Source organism: Chiloscyllium plagiosum, unplaced genomic scaffold (assembly GCF_037043375.1).
Source record: "Chiloscyllium plagiosum isolate Xiang-an unplaced genomic scaffold, Cpla_swu_hap1 HiC_scaffold_10, whole genome shotgun sequence".
Lineage (NCBI taxonomy): Eukaryota > Metazoa > Chordata > Chondrichthyes > Orectolobiformes > Hemiscylliidae > Chiloscyllium > Chiloscyllium plagiosum.
Window position 1 is genome coordinate 13,459,057 of NW_028270148.1, and position 18,065 is coordinate 13,477,121.

General features: G+C 44.8%; 1 protein-coding gene across 6 annotated transcripts in view; it reads left to right on the plus strand.

Moving 5' to 3' along the window:
• LOC122553163 (NHS-like protein 1) overlaps nucleotides 1-18,065 on the plus strand; it is a 274,883-nt gene that overhangs the window by 149,992 nt on the left and 106,826 nt on the right. For 2 of the 6 annotated variants that reach the window (XM_087991131.1, XM_087991133.1), the window contains exon 2: nucleotides 1,301-1,990. The exons of 3 other annotated variants lie outside the window; for them this stretch is intronic. In XM_087991131.1, the coding sequence (XP_087847257.1) occupies nucleotides 1,783-1,990 (208 nt within the window). In that variant the 5' untranslated portion in view covers nucleotides 1,301-1,782. Of the gene's footprint in view, nucleotides 1-1,300; nucleotides 1,991-16,738; nucleotides 16,858-18,065 lie in introns of those variants that run through there. One more of the 6 variants, XM_087991134.1, reaches the window with a different exon arrangement.

Here is an 18,065-nt window from a genome sequence, read left to right on the forward strand (position 1 = left end):
ACGCACATGCTCAGTCACACTTCAGATTCACCGTCTCCAACTTGAAAAGTAAAACAGTTGCCATTGTTGTACCAGACCATAGGACTTTTCCCTCAGATGACTCATGGTGGTTGAACCTGAGGGTCAGCATACCCCAGACGAGGGGTGAGGTTACGAAGGCAAGTACTTCATGATAACCTCAGCCTGTGCAGAAATTGAACTCACACTCTTGGTAACACACTGCATCGCAAGCCAACTATCCAGCCAATGTAGCTAACCAACAGCAGTCAGAGTTAGCCCATCTGTACAGCCTGGGTTTAGGGTGGACAGAAGGAGTGTCCTGGGCCAGGTGATAAAGCTGCTGGAAGGTCAGGGTCTGGAGCCAGAATGGGATAGCATAAAATCATAAGATTGTTTCAGTGCAGAAGGAGGCCATTCAGCCTATCATTCCAGTTCAAGCACAGAGCAAAGCAGGGCAGATAACAGTGTGCGGAGGGCAGACCAGTGATGTCTGTGATGCTGACGGTTTGTCAGATCCACCAAGTCCCGCAATGGCTTCAGCAGCCGTGGGTAATTTTAATTCTGGGTTGTTGGATATCACATTTGGCACACACTGAATTATTTAGTGAGGTATCACTAGGGGATACACCCTGTTTTTTTAACAGCACTTTCGGAGTCAGGGGTCAGTTGGAAGTGACTGCTTCATCCTGGCTTTAATCTGATCGGACTTTGTACACCTCTGGGTTGAGAGCGAATAGACTCTGCTTTTGCTGTCAGTTAACTTCTAGATATCAAAAAAAGGAGGCGGTGGAGATTAACTCGACACAATTGCTAGAAATTTGAAAAGAAAACATCCATGTGCCAATTTGTCTTGTGACTCGGGGAGTGAAATCTAAAACACAACGGGCAGCAATGCTCACTGAGCTTATATGGTTATTATTAACTGTAGTAGCTTTATTCAAGAGTATTGCTTGTGCACAGTTGACCAGTTAAAACGACTTCCAATGAGAAAGAGAGAGGGGGTGGAGTTTATGTGGAGACAGTTACTATGACTTTGGAAGTCTACATATCAGATTTCACTCCGAGCAGTCACGCTCTCCTGGCTTTCTCTCTCTCTTTCTCTCTTGTTCTTGTATCCTGAATAGCGAATCGCTCTGATTGGGATGGGTCTTTCCTGTGTGTGTGTGTGTTTGTCTCTCTTCGGCTGAACCAGTAGCTGAAGAGGAGTAAAGTGCTCTCACCGAAAGAGAAACGAGGAGCCAACAACTTGCTGCTCATGATTAAAAAAAAGGAGAAATCTATTTGATGTGTTTTGTCTCAGTGCTGCACAGAGAGGAGAAGGATAGCCGCAGACCGTGAACCACTCCAGTGACGGCGTTTGAATGTGCCTTCTGTTCGCATGGACTGGCACTAAGATACAAATTCATTGATCATTCAGTGAAGGAAGTCCCAAAGGGGAGAGTGACAGGTTATCCTGCTGTGGGATTCTATCTCACACTGTGTGCTGTTTTGTCTTACACAATCCTCCTGGGCACCTGGCTAGGAACCTCCTTTTACCTGTTGTGTGCCTGTTCCGAGAGTAAATTCGGCCAGGGTTTTGAAGCAGTTTATACTGTACCCTACTTGAATATGTTGATTCAGGCTGACTCAGCCAGAGCCCTCTGTGGATCAGTAAAGTGAGTGTCTGACTGTAGGACGGCTCGTTGTTCGGGTTAGATTGCAGAACCGTCTGGGAGGGTTTTGGAAGCGTAACTTCTTCCCAAGTGAAGCACGCATGTACATCGCTGACAACCGGTCGAAACGATGAAGAAGGATTGCCTCTCAGCGACGCAGAAGAAGAAGAAGAAACCAAGCCACAGCTCCATCCCTCGCACCCTGAGCTTTCTCCATTTGGCCTCCTCCACCAAGCAGAGTAAGCGGCTGTTCCGCAGCGATGGCGAGCTGGCGTCTGTTTGTGCACAGCAAGATCCCGACGACGAGAACTGGACTTACTCGCCACAACGTGCTAACGGTAAGGGCGCTGCGTGAAACCGCACAGCTTGTTTTAACACTGCCTTCAGTTGCCGCTTTCTGTACTGTCACTGTCCCCTGGCAGTTTCCCCCTCTCTCCAGAGACTGAAGGTTTTTGGTTCAAGCCCACTCCAGGTACTTGGGGCACAACATTCAGGCATCTGCCCTCAACCTGGCTCCAGGGGTAAGCGAGGACTGCAGATACTGGAGATCAGAGTAGAGTGTGGTGCTGGAAGGCAGCATCCAAGGAGCAGGAGAACTGACATTTCGAGCATTAACCCTTCCTGATGAAGGACTTATGCCCGAAATGTCAATTCTCCTTCTCCTTGGATGCTGCCTGACCAACTGTGCTTTTCCAGCACCACACTCTACTTAATACTGCGGAAGTGCTGCACTGTCAGAGATGCCGTCTTTTGAATGAGACCTTGAACTGAGAATGCTTCAAATTAGAGCTATTTCCACTTAAGGCAGACAGGGCTTCGGTTTAAGTTCCCATTTGAAAGATGGCAGCTCTAGCAGAGTAGCACTTGCTGAATAAAGTAAAAGTGAATAAAGAAACCGTAGTCCAAGAGGACCATTGGACTGCTCCTTTGATGGCTGGGGGTGGTTTAACCTGAGGGTCACCACATCTCAGGTGTGGGGAGAGGTTGAGAAGGAGAGTCCGTCATGGTGACCTCAGTTGATGTGGGAGTTGAACTCACACTGTTGGCATCACACTGCATCCCAAACCAGCCAACCCACTGAGCTAACCAATCAGCACTACAATGGGTTACCTGCCCAAGTTTCTGCGATATGCAGACATGCATCAATCCATAATATAAGGTGTAGGTGGGCAGACTGCGCACTGCCAACATCCCCTCGAAATAGTGTGTTAGCACAGCTGCATAGAAATCTTAAAGGGGACTGCGCTGTGCACACAACAAACAGGCTGGACACAAAGAAACATTCATGGGGGCGTTAAAGCTCTGAAGTAAGCCTTGAGCACACAGCTCTCTAACACCAAGACAAGACGGCTACCCACTGAGACATGGCTGATGTGCAAAGGTTCAGATTATAAATGAAGGAAAGCTGTGCTGTTTCGGTCCCTGTAATCCCTGTAATTATTGTAAAGGGCTGTGGAAACTACTGCCAAGTGGAAAGTATGCAACGTTCAGACCATTTCACGCTGCTCTTCTGAGGTTTTGCGTAATTAGATGTCCCATGTTAAGAAGCAGAGAGCCTAGTGTTCAAACGAGGCCGAAATATTTGCGTGTTCTTCAGTCAGAAGTGCCAAATGAATGATTATTTTCAGCTCCCTCCTGAGGTGTCCACCATGAGTGATGCCAGCCTTCAGCTAGTTCGATTCAATCCATGTGATATTCAGAAACAGGTGAAGGCCGTGGATACTGCAAAGGCTATGGGCCCTGACAATTTTCTGGTAATAGTAGTGAAGATTGTGCTCCAGAAGTAGCCACACTCCCCAGTCATGTTGTTCTAGTGAAACTACAATACCAGTATCTACCCAGAAAATTACCCAGGCATACCCTGTCCACAGAAAAGCAGGACAAAGGCAAACCATTCACTTACCACTCCATCAATCTACTCTCGATCATCAGCCAAGTGATGGATAATATCATTGTCAGTGTTACTGAGCAGCACTTAGTCCAGAGTAACCTACTCACTGCTCAATTTGTGACCTTTCAGCATCACACGACTCCTGACCACATTCAGCCTTGGTTCAAACTTGGCAAAAAGAACTGAATTTCGAAGATGAGGTGAGAGTGACTACCCTTGAAATCGAGGTAACGTTTGACTGCGTGTGGCATCAAGGAGGCCCAGCAAAATTGGAGTGAATAGGAATCAAAAACAGAAATTGCTGGCAAAACATAGCAGGTCTGGCAGCTTCTGTGAGAAGAAAGCACAGACAACGTTTCTAGATTGGTGACTTCATCAGGGAGTTCTGATGAAGATTCATCGAACTCAAAATGTTGGCTCTGGTGTTTGGGTGGGGTTGTGGGGAGATGGTGGATGGTAGTGGTGGTGATATAGAACTTTCCACTAGTTGAAGTCAGCATTGGAGGTTAGCTGTTGTTTACCTGCCAGTTGCTGTTTCTGGTCTATTTTGACTTGTTGTGATGGTTGTATGGTGGAGGCTGTCTAATGGAGATTTTAAAAATTAACTTCGAAGCACAGAAAGCAGAATCTTTCACTTCCAGATGCCAAAATCGCAGATAAATGTGAAAATAACTTGTTTTGTGGGGGGAATCTTGCTGAAAAGAGAGACATTGCTAAAGCTTTCATCAGGACAAGTGCAAGAATACCAAATTTCAAACGATCACACCAATTTGCACTGCAGGGAATAGAGCGTTGATTGGGTAGCAAGTGAGCTCTGGTCAAGGTGTTGCCTTGGAGAAATCAATGGGCTCTCCAAGCTTCTGGTTAATCAAAACTGGTGTGCGACTTGAACATTTGTTTGCAGTGAACACATCCCTGTGTATGCTGCTGCTTCAAGCAGGTATAAAGGAGCCACATGATGAGCTCAGTTATCTTAAATTGGTTGTGTATGTAGCTATTAGCCCATTCAGGATTGATTTTGTAATTCATGTTGTAAATTTTTGCAAGGCTGGCCTTTATTTTGCTCCCCTACTTGTCCCACAAAGCTGATGTACCATTCTCATCTGCTGATAGTGGTTTGATACAACGGAGTGCCTTGCTGGACCTTTAGATAGCAGTCCAAGAGCGTTCATGCAGCATTGGAGTCTCATGGATCCAGTCCAGGTAAAAGACAACAGGTTTCCACCTCTCAATGACTTCAGTCAACCACATGGGTCTCTGTTACCACCTGAAAGCCTCATGATCACTTTACTGATGCCACAGTCTTTAAACTAAATTCTGCCTCTCGTACCACCCTGATGGAATGTGATTGCGTGATCACCAGATATTACAGTCGCAGTAACACTCAAAATCACTTGAAAGAGCTAGATTTTTTCTGGTGGATCACTTGAGTTGTAACAATGGAACTGTCCATGCTCCTTCTGGTCTTCTGGCTACAGGGTCACCCCATCTCTCTGTCTACATGTGACTGCCTGGCGGTTCTATTCCACTTTGTGTTCACACGAATCACTTGCTGCTCGTTCACTCCCTTCACTATCACTGTCTACAGTTCAGTGCTTACCCCTCCCCTGGTCAGTGTTAAAAGGATGGTTTACAAAATTGCTGGGCTGAAGAAAGTCATCCATTGTGAGAAATTTCAATCTAACTTGGTCCCATTAAAACAGAGATTTCATTATTTGCCAAAGTTACTCCATGAACTCAGTCTTCTAGTGATCTTCAAGTCCACTGCACAATGTGCATTTAGTTACCAGTCCTTGGCTGAGTCACGGGTTCATCAGTCCCTTATTGCCTTGTGCTCCTGTGCTCTCAGGCTCAGTGTGTTGTCAAAGGCCAAGAGCTGAATAGCTCGGTCTATCAACACAGAATCATCCAAGGTCAGAAGATGTTGTCCACTCGGTGGTCTTGACTGAGCTGTGTTGTCTTTGGCTGGTGTGAACATGCAAATTAGGAGGAGGAGTGGGCCATTTGGCCCCTCAAGCCTGTTCCCCATTTCATAATATCTTGGCCTCCAATTTCCTGCTTATCCCTGTCCGCCTTGTCAGTAAAGAGTGTAACTCGACCTGAAACATTTTCAATGATTGTGCCGTCCCTCCACCCCTCTCTGGGGAAGGGAGTTCCACGGACTTACAATCCTCTGGAGAAAATAACATCTCCTCAGCTCCTACTTATTAGGGGGGACACCTTATTGTGTCCCCGAGTTCTAGTTATTTTTAGTCAACCTATAAGTTCACATGGCTGGGGCAGGTAGGACTTGAACCAGGATCTTCTGCCCTAGCAGTAGGGACATGATCACAGTTTAGATGACAGATTTAACAGTTCAATTGAAATTCCACCAGCTACCTTTCACAGGATTTGAATGTCTGTCCCCAGAGCATTAACCTGGCCCTCTGGATTTTAGATTTAGATTTTCTTTTCACATGGACTCAAGTACAGGAGTATATAACGTTGCCCCACACAGCACAATCCTAGGTATGAAGGTACCTTGGTACAAACAACCTAGGTACAAAGTAGTAAGAGAAACAGAGTAAAACATTCGGCATTATCTTCATAGAATAAGTAGAAAAATAAATAAAATATTAGTTTAACATCCTTCTTAATTTAAACTAGTAAAATAAAGGAATTAAGTTAAAGGTTCAGCAGAACTGGATGAGTCTTCTGCTTATCCCATTCTTGGGAGATCTCAGCTGCCTGTTCTCAATGCTGCATATACTCTAGGAGGTTGGGGGGAGATCCCTGACAGCTCGCTCCGGCTGCGTTGGGTTGTGATGCCATCGCTGCTGCTCCTGCTGAAGCGGCAATATCCCTGATTTCCTGCTGCTGCCTCCGGAACATGACTGGACAGGACCCACTCGCACACCGAGCCACCGCCACAAGACACCGGGAGACTGGGCCGAGAGACACCACCATCACCAGACACTGAGAGATCGGGCCAAGATTCTGAGAGACCAGGCTGAGACACCTCTATTCGCCATCGAGGCTGGGAGAAAAGAAAAAAAAGCACCAAGAGAGACAAAACAAAGATGGGGATTAAAAAAAGAACCAAACAGAGCGGATGAGCTCTGGCTGAAGCGTCCTACTCCACTCCGTCTTGACTTTCCTTTATGCCACCATCCCTGCATGTCCCCCATTTCTAATGTCTGCCATGTGGGAAAATGATCATTGTGACCCTCACTGGTTGTTCTCCCTCTGCCACGTTTCTCCCTTTGCCCTCCACATCCATCCTCTCCTCTCCTTCCATTCCCTCATGCCCCCCTGCCTCTCCACGTCCTGCCCCTCTGCTCAGCCACACTCCTCTCAGACATCCTGTCACCATAACAACCAGGATCATTTCTATTTGTCATCTGTTTGAGGTGTATTTCTGTGGATCTGAAAAGCTCAGACAAAATACAGATAGTTTCCACAAACAGTCTCTGGAGAGGACTTACTGTAAGCCAGTGGGGAAACAATTACATAAGCTCCAGACAGAATGACCCAAGCAGAAAGTAATCTCCTGTGGCCACCATAAGTCTTATTCTGAGGGGTCATGACACTTGGGAGTACAACATCAAATTATATTTTTATAATGCCTTTCACATAATGCCATTTGCCTGTTGAACCACATGAGATATTGTGCTACGCACCCAAAGCTTGGTCAGAGGTAGGTTTGAAGGATCATCTTAAAGGAGGAAAGCAAGGTAAAGAGATGAAGTGGTGTCGGTTTGGAATTCCTGAGCTTAGGGCCAATGTAACAAAATGCACAGCTCCTGATGGTGGGAGTATTAAAACTGCTGATGCTCAAGAGGCCAGTATTAGAGAAACACTGATATCTCAGAGGGTCTTGGGACTGGTGGAGATTACTGAGTTAGGGAGGAGTGAGGTCATGGAGGAGCGAGGTCATGGAGGAGCATGATAACAGGGGTGAGACATAGTCATACAGCATGGAAACAGACCCTTCGGTCCAATTCGTCTGCACCATCCAGACATCCCAATCTGACCTAGTCCCATTTGTCAGCATTTGATCCATATCCCTCTGAATCCTTCCAAACTAGATGCCTTTTAACTGTTGTAATTGTACCTGCATATACCACTTCCTCTGGCAGCTCATTCCATACATGCACCACTCTCTGCGTGAAAACATTACCCTGCTGAAGTGGGAGTAAGTGGCTTTAGTCAGTACTCAACAAAGAGTTGTTGACTTTTAGTTTGTCTAAAATCTATCATTCTTTCTTCGCTGAAACATAGAACACCTCTGCTCAAGTTTACTAATGTCAAGCTAACACCAGCTGAATCCTCAGCACAAGTGCTCTGGCTAGACTCCATTACCTACACTTTTCAAATGGCCATTTGACCACGTTTTTGTCTGTACCACTGAGGAAACATCACATTCGAGTCTAATTTTAATCCTGTCCCCATCCTGTGACTGCTCACATACCTGTCGGAGGAATGTCACGAGGTATCTGTTAGGAGAATGTGATATTCCCTTTCCCCAGAATCCCGAAGCCGAGGGCATATTAATCTCCCAACATTTAGCCTGGCAGAGGTCAGCTAACTGTAGTTATTTTAATTGAGGTGTTTGGATATATTATGGTGCACTTCCAGTGGAGGTGGGATTTGAAAGTGGGTCTTCTGGATCCAGAGGTAGGGACACTACCATTGTGTCAGAGGAGCCCAAAAAACTAAGTGTGTGCTGGAGTTGAATCTGCCATCACTCGGGTGGACATTGTTAATGGCATGTTAATTAAGATATAGAGGCAAGGGGCATTGTTTAATTAATTAATTACCTGAAGCCATGTATAAAATGAGAATTACGCCCTCTTGTGGCACAGTGGTAGTGTCCCTACCCCTGAACTGAGAGGCCTCAGTTCACGCCCCACCTCCTTCAGAGGTGTGTAATAAAATCTCTGAACAGGTTCATTAGGAAAATAGGCTAATTTTTTTAAATTAGAGAGTGAATTGGGCTAGAAGGTCAGATTTGTCTGGGGACATGCAAGGAGTTTAGAATTTTTGACAGAATTAGGAATTTGGGGGACTGGTTTGGGAGATGGAAGAGGGAAGGTGGTGGTCAGGTATAAACTGATGAACATACAGGTAATGCGGACTATTCCACTGTTTGAACTCAGCTGATCTTTAGGAATAAATCTAGTTCATTTGTGTAATTTTGAGAATTATATTTACGTTATTGGGATGGTAATGTAGAGGCCTGCAAGTCATGTGATCAGGTCCCACCACGAGACTCCGAATTCAGTTTAAACAATCTGTCAGTCAGAATGTCAGTTTGTCATAGAGACCCAAGTGGTCCTTTGGAGAAGGAAACTGGCTGTCCTTTACCAAGTCAAGACCCACACGTGATTCCAGTGCCACACCAATGCAGTTACTCCTCAGCAGCTGTCAGAAGACCCAGCACGTTACTGTATTGTATCAACTCGCTATTAACATATGAAGAAGATGGTACCTTACCTTTGTAGGACATGGAAACGTAGAAAATAGAAAGAGGCCATTTGGCCCTTTTATTATGATGATGGCTGATTGTCCAACTCAATAGCCTAATTCTGCTTTTTTTCCCATAAACTTTGAACCCATTTGCGCCAAAGTGCTATATCTAGCCACCTCTTGAATACATTCAATGTTTTGGCATCAATTACTTCCTGTGGTATTGAATTCCACAGATTCACCCCTCTTTGGATGAAGAAATGTCTCCTCGTCTCCATCCTAAGTGGTTCACCCTGAACCCTCAGACTGTGACCCACTGGTTTTGGACAGACCCCCATCAGAAATATCCTCCCTGGATCCAGCCTGTCTAGGCCTGTTAAAATTTTAAGTCTCTATGAGATTCCCACCCGCCCCGCCACCCTCACTCATCTGAATCCAGCAAACCTAGTCCTAACCTAGTCAATCCCTCTTCATACGTCTGTCCCATCATCCCCGGAATCAGCCTGGTAAACCTTTGCTGCACTCCCTCAGGAGCAAGAGCATCCTTCCTCAGAAAAATAAAGCAGTATAATGGTGACCCAAACATTCACAAAATGATGAGCAAAATAAATCCTGGGTGTGCTGGTAGCTGCACTAACAATCCATTTAAGATAGGGGTAAAAACAATGACTGCAGATGCTGGAAACCAGATTCTGGATTAGTGGTGCTGGAAGAGCACAGCAGTTCAGGCAGCATTCTTGGATGCTGCCTGAACTGCTGTGCTCTTCCAGCACCACTAATCCAGAATCCATTTAAGATAATCAATCGATCTTGTAACATGGCCCATCTGTGCTTATCAAGAGCAGCGTTGTACATAGGAATCTATGCTCTGCAAACAGGTGAAACATAATCAAACTGAATTACCTGAGAGCTTGGGGAACCTATATTTCAGGGATCTGATTAGATATTTTAATGAACGTGTTGACACACCTGTGGGACAGGTGGGACCCGAACCTAGGCCATGGGACTCTGCCACAGAAAGTGGTTGAGGCCAAACATTGAATGCTTTCAAGGAGGAGTTAGATGTAGTCCTTGGGACTAAAGGCATCAAAACATGTGGGGAAAAGCAAGAACGAGGGACTGAGTTGGGTGATCAGCCATAATCATATTGAATAACAGAACAGAATGGAAGGGCTGAATGGCCAACTCTTGTTCCTGCTTTTCTATGTCTCCCTGTTTACTTTTTCCATGACAAGTCCTCAGCCAATCAGAATTGACTTGCTAACCAGTCAGCACATTTTTACAAGTAATGTAAATTGTGATGGTTTGTAATTTGGCATTCTTGCATTTGTCCTGATGATATAAAAAGCTTCAGCAACATCTTTTTCCAGCAAGATTCACAAGGACCATTTAATTTCATATTTATCTCCTATTTTGGCATGATCTGGAAACTTGAGAGGCTTTGCATTTTATACTTTAAAGTTAATTTTTTTGTTACCTCCATTAGACAGCCTCCACTATACAACCTTCACTGCAAGGTTAGAATAGACAAGAGACAGCAATTGGAAGGTGAACTACAATTGAGTTGGACTGCTGCTGGTGGCTTTCCCCACCGATGGCACCATCCAAACTGTTCACCTTGTGTTCTGTATGTTACATGCACTTCCTTCTAAATCAAAGCCTCAATTCAGGAAAGGGAAGCATCCACACTGGGCTGTTCCACCACAACTGGCAGCACAGTAGTGCCCCCAGACACAGCAGTGTAACTGTTGGGCATCATCCTGAGAAACAAAGAGGGTATGCACTTGTCCGACTCCACGGTTTGCTCAGCAGCTGCTCGGACAGGTGGTCATTGTGCTCTGAGCATGACCAAACTGGTTGATTAAAAATAATTTAATGTAAAAGAAATAAGATATTGATTGATTGCATTTCACCTTGAAGTGGCTGCCAATTGAGACTTTGATTTAAATTTGACTTCCCTCTGAGACCTTAGTTAAAGTGTCCCTTTGAGAGGCTCTCATCCTTTTAATTTGGTTCAATTTGTTTATTTTGAAATCGCATAGAGAGACTGATTACAGTGCACCTAGAATTGGCTGCCAGGTGTGAGTATGATTTGATTTGATTTAGTTGATTCAATTTAGTTTGATTTGGTTTATTTAAAATAATATAAAGAGAGGCTGCTGAGACATGGGAAAAAAATGCAGGCATATGCAATGCTGCATTCTGTAAATAAAGTTATTGTCAAGAATTGGTGACCAGAATCACACTTCATTCATCTGGCTTGGGAAGTGTGATGTATGCACTTTGGTAGGAAGAATAGAGCTGCAGACATTTTTTTTAAATGGGGAAAGGCTTGGGAAATCTGAAGCACAAAGGGATTTAGGAGTCCTAGGTCAGGATTCTTTTAGGGTAAGCATGGAGGTTCAGTTAGGAAGGAAAATGCAAAGTTACCATTCATTTCAAGAGTACATCCCTGTATTGCTTAGGCTGTATAAGGTTCTGGTTAGACCCCATTTGGAATATTGTGAGCAGTTTTGGGCCCCGTATCCAAGAAAGGATATGCTGTCATTCGAAGGAGTCTGGAGGAGGTTTACAAGAATGATCCCAGGGATGAAGGGCTTGTCATATGAGGAGTGGTTGAGGACTGTGGGCCTGTACCCGATGCAATTTAGAAGGTTGAGGAGGGATCTCATTGAAATTTGCAGAACACGAAGAGGCCTGGTTGGAGTGGACATGATGAAGATGCTTCCACAGGAGAGATTAGAACCCAAGGGCACAGCCTAAGGGAGGGATGATCCTTCAGAACTAAAGTGAGCAGGAATTTCTTCAACTTGAGGGTGGTGAATCTATGGAACACGTTGCCACAGAGGGCTGTGGAGGCCAAGTCATTGATTGTTTTTAAGATAGAGATGGATCCTTGATTAGTAAGGGGAGAAAGCAGGAGAATGGGGCTGAGAAGCAGATCAGCCATTGATTGAATGGCAGTGCAGACTCAGTGGGCCGAATGGCCTAATTCGGCTGCCGTATCTTCTCATCTTATGGTCTATGTCTGACAGGTGGCTCAGCACTCTATTTGCCTTCAATTGCATTGCAGAAACTGCTTAAGGAAGGTAATTGGTCTTGGGTGACGCTGCCCATTGAAACAAAGGAGTCCATGAACATCTCAGTAGAGTGTTGCTCCATTTTGTGGCTGTTTTATAAGTGTGTATTTTTAGTAACCCATTGGCAGTCTGTCTGGATCCAGAGACAGTGCCCTGCCTCCAAAAACCTCAATTGAAAGTTGCTAAAAGTAGATATAAATTGCAATAAATTATCCACCTCATACACTCACTGATTTAGACTTCTCTACCAAGCCACATTCATGATATATTTAAGAATTGACATTCACTTTCCAAAAGGCATTTAACCAATTATTAGAAGTGAAGGAGTGTCTTGAGCCTGTTTAAACACTGAATGCCAGAGCTCTGTGTAAACTCCTCTAAAGAACATATTGACGCGATACTGGGGATGAAACTTGTTCTGTTGAAAATTCTAGCGTTTTGAAATGTGGAAAAGTTTTGTGCACTGTATCTAATAGTTTAGAAATACAAAAACTTGTTATGTTGCCCAGTTTGTGCAGAAAAAGATCCCACAATTAATAAAGAAATGAATAAAAGTTCTGGTGGAGTCCATTAAGGGAATGATTTTCAGGTCAGTGTCGATTCAGGGCTCTGGATACTGGGAAAATTTCACACTCCAACTCAGATGATGTGTTGGGATCTTTAACATGCACCAGGCATCCTGGCCCACATCCAAAAACTTGAGTATTGTGTGCAATTTTGGTCTTCAAATCTGAGGAAGGACATTCTCGCTATTGAGGGAGTCCAGCGAAGGTTCACCAGACTGATTCCTGGGATGGCAGGATTGACATGTGGATCTATTGGGCTTGTAGTTGCTGGAATTTAGAAAAATGAGGGGAGATCTTATGGAAACAAATAAAATTCTGATGGGAATGGACAGACTCGATACGAGAAGCATGTTCCCAATGTTGGGGAAGTCCAGAACTAGGGGTCACAGTGTAAGAATAAGGGGTAAGCCATTCAGGACTGAGATGAGGAAGAACTTCTTCATTCAGAGAGTTGTGAACCTGTGGAATTTTCTCCCACAGGAAGCTGTTGGGGCCAGTTCATTAGATACATTCAAGAGGGAGCTGGACATGGCCCTTGCAGGTAAAGGGATCACGGGGTTATGGAGGGAAAGCGGGAATGGGATACTGGGATTGCGTAATCAGCCATGATCACATTGAATGGTGGTGCAGGATCGAAGGGCCGAATGGCCTGCTACTGCGCCTATATTCTATGTTTCTATCAGACAGCGCACCTTCTGTGCTTCAATGAAAGGTTGACCTATATTATTGTAGCAAAATGAGTTAGAACTGGAATGCAAATCTCCTGACTCTGAGGCAACAGTACTGTCAACAACATCAGAATAATTCTGGTTGTGGACAGTTCAAAAATACATTGAGGTTTTGAAAACATCAGTCTCAGTGGTGATTTGCTGTTGAGTTGTGGTATTTGGGAGAGTAACTCCATTTTAACTTTAATAGAGATATATTTATAGAGAATGGTCTGGAATTAATGTAGTAGTTTGCAATGTCAGACGGCTGCCCACACCCAGGCAACTGCCTCAAAGGACAGTGTGTTAGAGCTGCAAAGAAATACTGGAAGGAAAAGTGGAGTCAACTGCAGAGAGGATCGGGTCATGATCAAAGAGCAAGGCTGTGAAAGGGCTGGGGAGGTAGCAAGGCAGAGGGAGTGCCAGAGAGCTGGAACATTGCGACTGCACCATTGGCCATTAAGCTGGAGCAGTGCCAGAGGAAGGAGAGGACGTGTGGGGTGAATAATAACTAACAGCTCAAAAGCCTGCTTCACTGAGCAGCTGCGAAGGTGCCTCTGGAAACCGAATCTCCTTATCCCGTCAGAGTTTGACCTGGTTTTGTCACTGCGAGGCTGGGCTCCCAGTTTGCAGCAAGTGTAAGCTTGAAAGTCCATATTATAAATGGTAGTGGGTACCTGGACCCTAACCTGGCTCCCAGATAGAGTACACTGTATCCTGGATTCAGTGAGGTACTCTTCTCAGTGAGCATCCTTAGAGCAAAACCCCCACCCCATGTCTTTGGGCAGGTCCCATCTCAAACCCATTTTGTTTTTTTTAATGATGCCAGTGGACTATATGTACAGGTCAGCAGTCAAGTGGAAGGCAAAAGTGGGGTGTGGATTCTCAAACTTCCTACCTTACATTCCGGACCGTGGGAGGGTCCCAAGCCATTGTTAATGTGGAACAGAGTCTGTTTGCATGGTTTCCACAGAGCCTAGCCCTCTACCCCTCCACCCCTACAACCCACCTAGGCCAATATAAATCAGCATCCGACATAACTCTAATGATTTTAAAATAGTTAACTAACCTGGAGGCAGCATTTTAAGCCTAGAGTGTCATAGAAGCAGAAGTAGACCTCTTCAGCCTGCTTCAACTATTCACTGAAATCATGGCTATCTGTTGTGGCCATACCTTGAGAGATAGGAGCAAAGGTAGGCCATTCAGCCCATCGAGTGCTCCACCATTCGATGAGATCGTGGCTGATTTTATAGCCTTCAACTCCACTTTCCCACCTTTTCCCTTCCCGATTTAAAAATCTGTCTGTCTCAACCTTGAATAAACATATTGACCCAGCCTCAGCCCTCTGCAGCAAAGAATTCTGCAGGTTTACCGCCATTAGGGAAGAAATTCCTCCTCATTTCTGTTTTAAATGTACAACCCTTATTCACTTTCATAACCCCGACAGAAATTTAACTAACTTTGCCTTGATTCGGTCCTGGAAAAAACAATAAATGGTGAAGCAGTTTCGGGAGGCTGAATTGCCAACTCCTGTTCCTGCATCTTATGTATAGCCCAATCCACAACTAGTTACATACTTCCAGCTTTCTCTGTCAAAGATTGTATGGAGAAATTGTGTTAACCTCAACGATGGGTTGAGATGGAGTTTCTTAAAATCTGTTTGCAAGCAATTAAGGTACGGATTGCACTTGTAAGACACAATTGTTGAGACTACGTTGCAGCATTGGGAGGTCTCCAGGTAGGAACATAATGTGGATTGAAAATATCCAGCATCAAGGTCCAAGTCATTGAAGAGTTTCTTCTGAAGATGCCTTTTGCTGATTAAAGGTTGATCAATTTTTGTTGGGTCAGGGTAATGAGGGGTTAATAATCAAAGGTGGACAAACAGTTGAAGTACAAATCCCTCAAGACCTGATTGTATGTCTGGTTTGGATTTGAAGGGCTGAATGGCCAGCTCCTGATCTTGGGTATAGCCAGTGAGCTTGGAAACTATTTTCTCTGCACTACAAGTTGTTGGTTTACCCTTCTTCCCCTCAATATTCCTCGATTGTAGCTCACATCATCTCCTTACCCAGACTATAGACTCATTACCCTCACCCATTGGTTTTTCTTCTGCAATCTGAAACTTGAGATTATCTCGAAATCCCTCTGAGCCTTGGGCCATTTCTGCTTCAGTAACTACTTGCAAAACCAATCCCAACTTCAGTTTCTCAGAATGGGCTTCCTGTTCCTTTGATTCTGGTCTCCGCATTCCCCTCATCACCAACCATTCTATTCAGAGCCATCTAGGTCCTGCTATCTGGAATTCCTACTTCCAACTTCTTGGGCCTCTTTACAAAGCTCACCACCTTGATAGTTTCTCCAAGTACTCTCTCCGCTAGCTCCCCTGTGTCTGTTTTTTCCTAATTGCAAACTTTTATTCCCACTTTCCCTGGTCCATCGAGTTTGCTGTGGATCTCAATAACCGAAGACTCTGTGAGGGCAGCTTTTCTTTTGGGGAAATGTTAAGTAAAATGCAAGTCGCTGTCCTTTTGTACCTTGCAGAGTTCAAAGGTCTCTGGTTCAATCCTTGATCTCCGAGTTAAGACTCTTTGAAGATGAACCTGTAGTTGGTAAGGCAAGAGGAGGGAAGGGTCTGGAATTGAACTCTGGGATAGAGAGAGAAAACTAAATCATCCAAGTTTCCCACTCCTAATCCTAGAGATTAGGAAGGACAATGCGCATGGATGTTGAATAAAGACAGATGCTGATAGAGTAATCCATGCCTCTCTGGGTCTGAATTTACTGCAGAGACAACCCAGGCTGCCTGACTCAGTGCCGTACTGGGGGAGTGCCACACTGTCAGAGATGTTATCTTTCTGATCTGGCCTTAAACAATGGCCCTGTCTGTTCCCCTTCAGGTGGACATTGAAGAATCCAACTGGCACTATTTTGGGAAGCACAGCGCAGTTTTCCCTAGTGTCCTGTTCAGTATTTATCCCTTGACTCCTAGAACTAAACCGAATGTCAGGTCACCAAGCTGTGGGAGGGGATGGACCGTCTGAGTGGGCAGATCCAACAGCCAAATGCTGCACATGCTGTAAATCTGAAATAAAGGCAAGCAATTTCTGTTATCATAAGGGCGAATTGAGCTAAGGTGGGAGTGCTGGCTCCCAGAAAATCTTTCTGTGTTAAAGCACTGACGTGGAGGAGGAGTACATTTCATTAATAGCACTAAAAGGAAAGCAGATAGGCTGAACACAGACTCGCCAATTTAAACTGCCCCCGCTCCACACCCCAATTCATTCCATCCCATCCCTCAGGCTTTCAAACAATAGTGGGTGTGAGCTTCAAGGGGGACAGACAGCAGTGCAGCTGGTTTGGACTATGTTCTTGTAATAGTCTCTTGGTGCATTGAGTGAACTTGATCAGAGTGCTTGAGCCCTCCCTCACCCCTCAACAGATCACCACCAACAGACCAGCAACTCTGCTACCAGTCTCTTCAAAATGCCTCCAAGATGTTCTGCCTGAAAGGTAACCACATTGCGGAGTTTAACCTTCTTTTTAGCTCTGTTTCTAAGTTTTTAAAAAAAAATTCTACTGGGCTCTTAACAGGATCAATATGACCTCTGGAAGCCTTCCTGGAAACTTTTCTGAACCAGTCGCTGGGAAACAGGTGTTGCTGACATTGGGCTCAGAATACTTTTGTGTGTGTGTGAGAGAGTTTTTTTTTCTTAAAATGGAGAAAGGTATTATAACTCCACGAACCTGTTTTATTCAGGCATCTAGATTGTTGGGTTGTGTGAGAGAGAGATCGCAGGAGGGGATTTAATCTTTTTCAGCTCCTTGAAATCTGTGTTTATTCTTTGAGTTACGGTGTTAAGATGGGCTTTCTTTTCACTGGGGATTGTCTTTGAATCGGTGGTGAACGTACTCGTTGCTGCAATCTGTGCTGTTAATAGCTTGTGTGTATAAAGTGCAAGACGGTATAATATTTTACATAAGCTTGCCATGTCAGCCTATTCGATCTGTGAGGTCTGTTTCCTGAGTGCACGCGCTAAACAGGATTGGTTTATATTTGTTACTGTTTTACTCACATCTCCTTCCTCCTCTCCCGTTCCTTGTCTCCCCACCACCTTATTTCTGCCCTTTTACTAACTCACTGATGCTGCAGTGAACTCTGACCCTCCGTTGCCCATTGCACCCTTCTGGGGCCAGAGACACAGCAACCACTTGTCTCCTTCCCAAGCCTGCCTCCTCCCCACCCACACACTTCCCCAGGGTTCACTGAGTGGGAACCCCAGGAAGGAAAAACCTGCATTTTTTACACTCCTTTTGCAACCTTAGCATGTCCCAGAATGTTCCACAGCTAAAGAAATACTTCCAAAGTGTGGTCACTGTTGTAAATGTAGAAAATACTTCAGTCAATCTGTGCACAGCAAGCTCCCATGACCCGCAACCCATATCATCTGTTTTTAATTGAGATTGGTTGAGGCAAGACAACAGCATGAAATCCCTTTCTTTTTCCCCTGAAATAATGCCAGAGGACGTGCCTGGCTTTGGCCTTAGTTTGGCTTTGAAGCAAAGATCATGGGTAAAGTATATTTGGCTGATACTTGTCCCAAGTTGCAGTGATGATGCCAGTTTTTAAAATTGAGTTGGAAAAGATCTCTGATCCCAGCCCTTTCAGATTCCTAACAGAACTCTAGTCTCTCACTTCAGGTCCTATTCTGGTAAATCTG